The sequence below is a fragment of the Gossypium arboreum genome, chromosome 5, assembly GCF_025698485.1.
Source record: "Gossypium arboreum isolate Shixiya-1 chromosome 5, ASM2569848v2, whole genome shotgun sequence".
NCBI lineage: Eukaryota > Viridiplantae > Streptophyta > Magnoliopsida > Malvales > Malvaceae > Gossypium > Gossypium arboreum.
Genome location: NC_069074.1, coordinates 49,271,309 through 49,282,824, shown reverse-complemented (window position 1 = coordinate 49,282,824; position 11,516 = coordinate 49,271,309). Strand labels below are relative to the sequence as shown.

Here is an 11,516-nt window from a genome sequence, read left to right as displayed (position 1 = left end):
ATCACTGGACACAATCATATGATAGCCGCCTACGATATGGTCAAATAACCTCAAACCTGGCTGAATGCATCAATTCTGTTTTAAAAGGAACGCATCATGTAACACCCCATACCCGAGACCGTTACCGGAGTCGAACACGAGGTGCTAACCGACTAATTCATTTACTCTCACAGTCCAATTAAAAATTTTCCAGACGACTGGCTAACTGCGTCACTGTCACCTTAAAAATCATAACTTGAGTTCCACAACTCGAAAATCAGATTCGTAATTTTTTCCCAAAACTAGACTCATATGTCCATCTACATATATTTTTCTAGAATTTTTGGTCGGGCCAATTAGTACAGTTTATTAGTTAAATTCTCCCCTGTTACAAGGTACGACTACACTGACCTTCACGCATTACGACATGGATATCTCCCTGTACAGGGCTTCAATACTGATGCCGTTTGTTTCTATAGAAACTAGACTCAAAGAGGAATCTATACATATATGGCATGACTCCTAATTATCTCTGGTTAATTTACAATGAATTTCCAAAGTGAGAACAGGGAATCCAGAAACCGTTCTGGCCCTGTTTCACAAAAACCTAAATATCTCTTAACATACATCTCATATGACCGTTTCATTTCTTCCATATGAAATTAGATTCATCAAGGTTCATTTACATAATTTATTCACTATTTAATTCCATCCCTGCTATTTTTAGTGATTTTTCACATCCACATCACTGCTGCTGCCAGCATCTATTTTTAGGGTAGACTTTATCTAACACATAGTTTCTATGATTCAACTAACCCTCTTGCATATATAGTCCAAATATAATCATGATGAACCATTATAATGGCTGATCATTGCCAAACATTTCCATGCCTCTTAATGAGCATATACATACCGAATGATTATAACATTATGCTCAAAACATTTATAAGCCATTTTCGCATGGCTATCCAAAATTATACAAATCCCAAAGGGTCCATGACCCACAACAAAAGGGGTAGTCCTATACATTAACCAAAATATCCTCTCACTACTAGTCTATTCTATACATGCCATAAGATATTCCAAAACATAGCAGTACCAAACAAGTGGATAGTGATAGTGTGACTAGTTGTCGACGATCCCCGAGCCTCAGTAGCTTCAAGAATGAGACCTATAAGGCAGAGAAACAGAATAAACGGAGTAAGCATTACAATGCTTAGTAAGTTTTAAGCAGTGTCAACAGATAACAATCAAATTATAACATAGTTGTTCGTATTTTTATTTCATTCTTCCTTCGGGCATACCATCCCTTTACCGAATGTGCACATCTCATCATATACAACAGGCAGATAAACTCTCACATAAAAGTGAGCTCATGTGACATAGATATATCGTATGATTTCACATAACCTCTCACACTATTCCGATGTCACATAATCATAGGAATAGTCCCATAAATTGCTATCGTATGCATCATATATAAACTTGGAGTACATACCTGTTTAACCTTTCGCATTGCGTATATTTTATAAGCAATTCTTATTACGAAGTCTTACCCGGACATAATCTCCACACGTAGTCATCGGGTCGTACCCAGACGTAATCTCCACACGTAGTCATCGGGTCTCACCCGGAACATATTTCTAAGTTTCGTGTACACTTAATCACATGTTACAACATTCACATTAGCCATTCGGCTTTACCACATATATATATATACACTTTCACATTCATCACGTCGGCCATTAGGCCTTATCACATATGTATACACTTTCACATTCATCACGTCGGCCATTAGGCCTTATCACATATATATACATTTTCACATTCATCACATTGGCCATTAGGCCTTATCACATATATACACACTTTCACATTCATCACGTCGGCCATTAGGCCTTATCACATATATTCACACTTTCACATTCATCACTTCGGCCATTAGGCCTTATCACATATATACACACTTTCACATTCATCACGTCGGCCATTAGGCCTTATCACATATATTCACACTTTCACATTCATCACATCGGCCATTAGGCCTTATCACATATATACACACTTTCACATTCGTCACATCGGCCATTAGGCCTTATCACATATATACACACTTTCACATTCATCACATCGGCCATTAGGCCTTATCACATATATATACATCTCATACATATTTCATATTTTTCTTGTACATCAATTTCAGCAATAGCTTATAAGCAACTCAAATATTTTCATCAAAGTTTACAACAAAATCACATATTCACTACAAGCAGTTTTCCTGAGCAACAGTCACTAAATTGTTTATAACTGGAGGTACAAAACTCAAAATCAATTGCCGTTAATTTTCCCCGAATGTAGACTCATGTATCTTTCATCCATAAAAATTTCAGAATTTTATGTGTGGCCAATCAATACCAGATTTTTCTTAAAGTTTCCCCTGTTTCACTATTTGACTAACCTGACCAGTCTTCACTACAAATCAAAATTCTCATTGTACAGAATTCAAAGTATGTTCTACTTGATTTCATTTGAAACTAGACTCATTAAGGAGTCTAAGCATATAAATTTTATCTTGTATCCATTTTTGTACAAATTATAGTCATTTTCTTAAAACCGAACAGGGGATTTCGGAGTCATTCCGACACTGTCCCGCACAACTTTAAATATCTCTTTATAGGAAATTTCTTTGCTTCCACGGTCTCCTTTATAAGGAACTAGACCAACTAAGCTTTGATTACATATTTTGTTCAGCCTATAATTCCACACCAAACATTTATAGTGATTTTCTAAAATCACGTTACTGCTGCTGTCTTGAGCAAATTATTACAATTTGCTCTTAAATTTCCAATTCCAAACACTTAGGAACTTACCATTTGGGTTTAAGACATATCATGGCCACATCATATCTTATTAAATCAACTCATTATATCCTATTATAGTTGAATTTACTCAACATTTAATCGCTTAAAACTTACCTCAAAAGTTGCCGAACAATTACGACGGCTCTTCGATCACTTTTTTTTTTCTTTTCCTTTCCCTTATCCAACTTTGATCCTCTAGGCTCTTGAGCTTAATCTCAAGAGTCCTTGGCCGAACTTCCCCTCTTCTTCTTCCTTCCATTCACGGCAATGGAGGAGCAACCTAGCTCTTTTTTTTTGTTTCTCCCCTACTAACCACTATTATTTTATCACCCATGTTCTTTAGTTTATTAATTCTAACATAAAACACTAACATAAAATGTCTAAAATACATTTTAACCCATAGCATGGCCGGCCACTAGTCCATCCTTTGGGTATTTTGATATGCAAGGACAACATTTTTTCCAAGATGCATCAATAGGCCACTTTAACATTTGTCTAGCACATTTCTAATTTTTCTCACACAAATCCTATTTAGCAAAATTCACTTACAATTAACAAAATTCAAACATGAAATTTTCACACATGCCTATATACATATAATAAGCATCAAATATAATGGTTAATTATTATTTTATGACTCGGTTTTGTGGTCCCGAAACCACTTTCCGACTAGGGTCACTTTAGGGGTGTCACACATCATTTGTCAATAATCTCAATTGTACGGGAGACATACTTCCATTTGGAGGCACTATTCCCAAAGCGAGCAGCGAGTTATAAAGACAAAATGCAGAGAGGCCATGTATGGTACTGAAAGGTAATGCAATAAATTAATACAGCCAAGACGCAGGCCAACTCCATACATGTAGTGTGTCACGATCGTGACAACCTATGGTTTCATGTGACAGAGTTCGACAGACCGAACTAAGGTATTCCCGGCGGACAATATCATGTACTCCTCAGAAATAAAACTTACAACTGTAGGAGGTTTGACACACTTTGTTATCCATGCGCTCATGTAATTACAGCTTGCCAGAATCTCCGTTTGGATCCCATAAGCTATGTTGACAAAGTGTACAAATTAGAATACCTGTACAGCGTATAGAGACACGTATTCTCACTAGTCTCAGATAAACGTAAGTGGTCGTCTGTATCGCTTGCTCCGTTTAAGTTATTACCGGATAGAGAATTGCATCACAAACCAAAAGGTCGACTGTGCTCAACTAGAATTCCTGATAATATAGATATCCAAGAAAGAACGAATCAACAAAAGTTATGCGGGTGGTGTAGGAGCCTGGGTCATACAATGCCAACATGTCCACATCGAAATAACTTTTAATTTATTAAATGAAACAATATAAAAATAATTTATACAAAAATATTTAAAAGAACATATAATTTATTAAATGAAACAATATGAAAATAAATCAATGCATGTGCCAGTTGGAATCAGTGCCACATGGGGTGGTCGACGGTTACACGCTGGATTCCTTCTTGGTTCAGCTTTCGACTAGGGTTATAGTTGTTCGAGATCAGCTTCTAGTTGTGAATGTTGGGAAGATGACCCACCTTGATATAACAAAGATTGTGAAGGTGTTTGCATCACCCACTGTGAATGAGCATAACCGGCTTGAATCCCATAAGGCGATAGGGATTCAAATGAGTTGAGCTCCCTAACGGTGCCTCGTATAGTCCCTTCTGTGACAATGGCCTATTTATCGTCAGTTGACTCAAAGTTATTGGGAAATGAGATACACTGGGCCATAAATTCCAACCCTGCATAGGAGTCGAAAAAGGATATATATATAAGGGTTAGGATACGCATAAAGGTTAAGATACGCACATTGTATAATCTGAAGGAGCAGTGGTATGGGCATCACCACTTTCCCCGTTGGGGCTGGTGATTGTGTGGGCGTTGTTGATGGGCCCGCCTCGCCATCCCCTGTCCTTGGATTTAAAATGCCTTGTTATTCCCTTTTAACACGAGTTTTTCAACGCCTCTCCTTTTTCGAGAGCAAATATGGTTTGCCATGGATCCTAAACCATGGCATGTAATCTGGATTGCAAGCTAAACCATGGCATGTAATCTGGATTGCAAGCTAACTCCGGAACGATAATCGATTTGTGAGTAGGTATATTATCATACCGATTTTCCCACATTTCAATATATTTCGAGTGGAACACCGGTCAATGTGTATTCAGTCACTGTAAGTCGATTTTGTGCTCATCATCAAGCACCTTAGGTTTTACGAGAATCGATTGTCGAAATCCAAATTGTCGCAACACTCTATTCGTCTGGTGCATCTCGACGGTAGCGTAGTTGACCAATGGGACCCTAACATGCCAAATGTTTGAATTCTATAGAAATTCATCTGGAATTACTGCCCGAATTACTAAATCCTCGTATAGTGTCCATTGAAACTAAATGAACGTGATAAAAATATTAGCTATATGCATAATACTAAATACTAAATAAGAAATTGACTATGTTATGTATATATAGTTCAAAATGAAATAAATACTAATATACACTTCTGACCATTGGTCTAATAGAAGCCGTATATCTTCAAGAGCGGTAGGTATTCCCTCGTAACTCGGCAAATTATTCCACCTATTTAAATAAAATTTTAGCATAAAATTTTATTTTAAATCTATTTAATAATTTTAAAATCTAATATAGATTTTACCTTGTTAAGAGTGGGAATGTATACGGGTGGTCCACTCGAGGATGTAAAAATGGAAAGCGAAATCGAGCCCAAGATTGTAGCAGTGAAAGGCAACCTCCGATTTTGATTTTATTTAGTTGTATCGCCTGACACATCTCCTGGTACAATGTCGAAAATACGGCAGACCCCTAACTAAGTTCACCAGTTGCTCTAAAATTGATGACTTTCAGCAGCCACCTTAGATGTACGAGGTTTCGTGACTTTTCTGGCATCAGATAACCTCCAAGGATCTGAAGGAGTACACCCGAGCGTATCGTACTCTCTGTACTTCAGTGGAATCATCTCCCAGCACTAAGAGTGTCTCTCGTAACCAACCCATATCGATTCGACCTCCGTAAATAATATCTGAAATCGTACCTAAAAAATCGTAAAATATGGCTCCTCAGCAAATTGAGCGGACCCGGTGAGTACGGACCTATCCACTGGTAACCTCAACTGTAACTGCACGTCCTCCAAAGTGATGGTACACTTTCCACGTGGAAAATAAAATGTATGCATCTCGGGTCTCCACCTCTCCACAAATGCACTGATGAGTTTCGGGTCCAACTTGCAACCCTAGCCAATATTGGCCACATGCCAAAAATCTACTTCCCTCAAACAATTTTCAATCAACGATTATGGAAGACTAGGTATATTACGAATAAAACATTGTAACACTCAATCTACCAACTGTTATAAAAAACTAGAAAAAATATTAATTAAATTAAAACTAAAATAAAAATATTAAATAATATTAGAAAAATGAAATTAACCCTTACCATTTTCATTTGGCCGACAGAGATCTGTTTATCATCGAGACAAATTAATTGTCGGGCATTGCTAACACAATCAAATTTCTTAGAAATTATAAAAAATAATACTAATTCAGAAAAAAAAAACTTAAAAATTTAGAGAGCTTTAAGAGCTTTTTTGAGAAACTTAGAGAGAAATTTGGAAGAATTATAATTTAAAAGAAATTTGGTGTGAAGAAAATAGGTAGGAATTTTATAATTTTTTTCCTGACCATTGGGATAAAACACGAGGAAAAGTGCATCCTTGTAAGCGCGTTTTATTAAAACGCGTACATGTCAACGTACTTTTGCTTGACACGAGGAAAAACGCGTCTTTATCAGTATGTTTTTCTACACTATCCCTTAAAAACGCATCTACTTCAACGCGTTTTAGTGTTTTTGGTCAATACTTATTATTATTTTTTAGAACGGACTATTTTCGTAAATAATTTCAAAAATAAACTTTTTTTTTGTACGATACCCTAAAAAAAATCAAAACTCTAATCATTTTCTAAAACTGGCATGTACTTAAAATTTAACTACGATATGGGCGTAAGAAAATGGAAAGCCTATATATGAGGAGTTGTAACCGAAATATCTAAACGTCGGTTAAGAAGTGCCACGTCTCGAGCTGTTCCATAAGCATTAGCTACCCATTTTTTCATTTATGATTTAAGTAACCAACAAATAAATAAATGTGGCAAATGACGCTTTCAGTGTGAAATTGGCACCTACAAATCGACGGCCGCGACATGAAGCAAAAAACATGGCCGGATCGATCCGACGGCGTCCGCTTCACTGCTTTTCCCTTGTCGAAACCCAACGACAATGAAGAAAATATCATATTATTGAGGCGTTCCAAAATCGGTTCAAAACCGTCATTATCGCCGACCGACGGCCCTGATTTCTCGGCTCTCCCTTTCGACATCTTGACGAAAATCGCGGCGTCGTTTAATTTCCCGAACCTTCTAGCGGCTTCGCTGGTTTGCCGGTCATGGAGGGACGCGCTCCGTCCGTTGAGGGAAGCGATGATGATGCTGCGTTACGGGAAGCGATTCAAGCACGGCCGTGGCGGTGTTCGGCGTAATTTGGATAAAGCTCTTGACTCTTTCTTGAAAGGCGCTGCGCGTGGATCTACGCTTGCTATGGTCGATGCGGGGCTTATCTACTGGGAAAGGGGTCTAAAAGAAGAAGCAATTGCTCTTTACCAGAAAGCCGCCGCCCTTGGCGACCGTGCCGGCCAGTGTAATCTCGGAATTTCATACTTGCACGGTATTTTTCGCCAAAATTACTGAACATTTTCCCGCAAATCTTAGCTCCTTATTCAGTTTCATATGATCTTAGAAAAATTAACCTTTTCAGCTCAACCTCAAAATCACAAGGAAGCTGTAAAATGGTTGCATCAAGCTTCAATTGGGGGCTATACACGAGCTCAGTACCAGTTGGCGCTTTGCTTGCATCAAGGTCTTGGAGTTCATCGAAATCTTTACGAAGCAGTATGAACTTCTTTGCTTACCCATTTTAATTTTATTCATTAAGTGAACCTTTCTGTTTAAGAAGATTTAGGTGATTACTGGCCAAGTAGTAAGGAGCTCGGTGCCCTTATAAGCATCTCCATTTCGAGTATTATGAATGGAGAAAATAGGTGTCAGGAGAACTTTTCCTGTTCTGGTCTGACTTTGAGGCCCAATGTGGTTACCAGATGATGAGGGTTTTAGACCCAAATTTTTGGGTGATTAAGATTTGCTCTGTTGCTTATTGATTATCAGGCAAAATGGTATCTAAAAGCTGCTGAAGGTGGATATGTTCGTGCAATGTACAATGCTTCGCTTTGTTATTCATCTGGGGTAGGTTTGACGCAAAGTCGTCGACAAGCAAGGAAATGGATGAGAAGGGCAGCTGATCGTGGTCATAGCAAAGCTCAATTTGAACATGGACTTGCTCTATTTTCTGTACGTCACATTCTTAATTCTTTGTTTCCAAGTATATAAACAATAATAGAATCGTGTTCTGATGCACCTAGGATTCTCTAGAAACAAATGACTTTTAAAGGACTCATTTTCCTTGAAATACCTATATCAAACAGTATATGGTTATGACCTCCAAATGCGTGGAAACTTAGAAAAAGAAATTTAATATATCCATGTTGAATACATACTTATATCTAACACTCACACTTGAGTCCAAGTAATATGGCAACAACTACGAATTTCTGCTCAAGACTCGTTGAGATAGAATGCAGAAATATGAATGCATGAAAACAATGGGGTGTCTTGTAGTTTGTTAAGAGAAAGATAAATGTATGGAAGCTTGCCTCGTGATCTGAGTCTGTTTATCTGTCTGGTCATTATTTCTCTTCTCTTAGGCATCAATGCTCGCTAATAATGTTGTACATTCAAGTCTAAGTAATAGCAAATAACTATGAATTTATGCTCCAAACATGTTGAAGTAAAATGGAGAAATATGCATGAATAAAAACAATGGGATTTTGTAGTTGGTTAAGAGAAGACAAATGCATGCAAGCTTGCTCCATGGTGAATATTAATTTTTCAAATCTGGCCATCTGATCATTTCTCTTGAAGTATTCCTGTCTGACACATGAATGTGGGGATATGACTCATAGTCCAATGATATCTGTTGTTATGCAATCTAAGCTAATGCTGATTTTGATGATAATATTTGGACAGGAAGGGGAAATGATGAAAGCTGTAGTGTACCTTGAACTTGCCACACGTTCTGGTGAAACAGCTGCAACTCATGTAAAAAATGTCATCCTTCAGCAACTCTCAGCAACTTCTCGTGAACGTGCGCTCCTTCTTGCCGACAATTGGCGTGCTGTGCCTTCATCTCGCTAAGTATATCAAGAATACTTACTTTGTCGTATACTCCTGTAATTGCCTCATTCCCTTTTGATTGTCTTTATGCTTGACAGCTCTAGGTATATAGATGCCCTAACTGTTTTCCTTTTGCTTCCAGCGTCTTTAATCTTGTCTCAACATCCTATATGATTTATCTTATTTCTTTTTGCCGCGAGGAAATGAAATTCCTCTAAACCTACTACTTTTAGGAAGGTGCAGCTACGTTAGGTCACAACCTATGTTACTCAAAACTCAGGTGTGATTGTTAGATATCAAATACAGATGTGATCAGCTTTTTTCTAAGGTTTTTGTCTTAGGTATGGTCATATCCGCACACTTGTGATAGACACAATTGTAGAAGACGGGTAATTAAGAAAAAAAAAGTTAAGTCGGTGCAGTATAGGTCACAACCATTAAGTTATTGCCTCAACCATATCTTATAGTTCATCAGGTTATCTGTTTCAACTGTTTGTATTTCTTTATGTTTTGCTGTTCTGTTTTTCCTTAATGGGGGTAGAGACTGAAGATAAAAGAAATTGGCTTCTGAGGTTTCAAGTGCTTGGTTGTATATTTGAATGAGCATTGGGAAAACGTGTTACGAGTTTTAACTTTCATTCTTCTCACGCATGGATTGACAATTCCACATATAGAGATGGCAACAGGTCGTTTTTTTGCCCGTCCAACCCCAACTCTGACCCGATGTATCATCCCAACCCGATCCAAAATTAAATATTAGTATATTTGACCCGAATCTAATCCGACTGTTTCTTATCAAAATAGAATAATATTTTTTATCCATTTTATTATTTTTAATGATATTATTAATTTTTTCTAGGTTTAATTATGTAAGAGCAAATATTAATATAAATTTTTATCATATGTTTTGAACTAGTATTATATATAAAGGGTATTTTGGCAAGTATATTGGAGCAGAGTTTTTTTTTGTTTTTTGTGTAAATTTGACACCGATTGGACTCAACTCATTGAAATTTAAGCTCATCCAGGAACTCATTTAGAAAAAAAATCCAATCCTATCATATGACTCGTCGAGTTCAGGTATTTTGGCTTGTATCAATTCACATATGATTTACCATTTTATTTCAATAAACCTCTATACCCTTTCTAAATATGCTTTTATCCTTTTTTTTATTTGTATCTATATGAATTCTTATTTCATGATATAAAATCTTCTTTTATGTTAATAAATTTGTTTAGATATGAGAAAAATATATTTTTAATTTATTTAATTGTAAATTAAAAGTTAGGGTACAATACAAGATATTACGAATAGTAGAAAAGATATTTAAATGAAGTTTGAAGTTTTTATTGTTACTAGCACCGAAGCCCTGATTACAGTTATAGTTGTTGATTGGATTGGATGGATTGGTTGAATTAGGTTAATCCAGATATTTTTATTTTTTATTCAAGGGTGTAAAAATCCTTTTAACTTTTTCAAAACAAACAAATAAGCTTTTACATTTTTTTTGCATTCAATTAAATACTTAAACTTTTAAAATACATAAAAAAATCCTTCAATTTAAAAAAAAGTAATTAATTCTTTTTGCACTCAATTAAGTTATTGAACGGTTAAAATGTATCATAAAGGCCCTTTTGGTTGCTTAATTATTTTTCAATTAAAGTCACACTATGTTACAACCACGACGTTACATGTGGTAAAAACATATAAAAATGAAAATTAATAAAATTATAAAAAATATAAATTTTAATAAAAATATAAAAATATATTTAAGAATTAAAAAATATAAAATTTATAATATTTATAAAAATCATAAAAATTATAAAATGCATCAAAAAGTATTTTAACTATTAACTTTAACTGTTGATTGTTAAAGTTAATAACTTCTATTTTTTTTTTTTTAGTTAAGGCCATCACGTGTCACAACACAAAGTGATAAATGGTGACAAATGATAAAAATTAAAATCAATAAAAGTTACAAAAAATTATAAAATGTTTCTTTTGGTACGATAATTTTATAATTTTTTCTAATTTTAATAAAATTTAAATATTTTTGTCGAAACCATCTTTTAAAAATTTTTAATTTAATAAAAAAACATGGAATCGACTTTTTGAAATATGGAAATGGAGTCGCCACCGATCTTTCTGTTTTGGTATGATCGGATCACTTAATGATTTGGTTATTTTAATAAAACATTTTGGTTTACTAAAACAATGATTTTGGTCTACGAACTTTTGAAGAAAACGGGTTCGAGAGTCGGTTACGCATGAGGAAGGATTAGCACCCTCACTACGCCCAAAATTGGTACCAAATCGATTAAATAATGTCCTTATGTCTAAGATTTAAA

The 11,516-nt window shown here is 35.6% G+C and overlaps 1 protein-coding gene across 1 annotated transcript; it reads left to right on the top strand.

Annotated features, from left to right (window-relative positions):
* Positions 1 to 6,915: 6,915 nt before the first annotated feature.
* On the top strand, positions 6,916 to 9,782 carry LOC108450135 (F-box protein At1g70590-like). The gene is made up of 4 exons (XM_017747624.2): positions 6,916 to 7,605; positions 7,696 to 7,829; positions 8,103 to 8,285; positions 9,021 to 9,782. Exons 1-4 carry the CDS (start codon positions 7,086 to 7,088, stop codon positions 9,186 to 9,188), a joined length of 1,005 nt encoding a protein of 334 aa, XP_017603113.1. The 5' UTR covers positions 6,916 to 7,085; the 3' UTR covers positions 9,189 to 9,782.
* Positions 9,783 to 11,516: the final 1,734 nt, after the last annotated feature.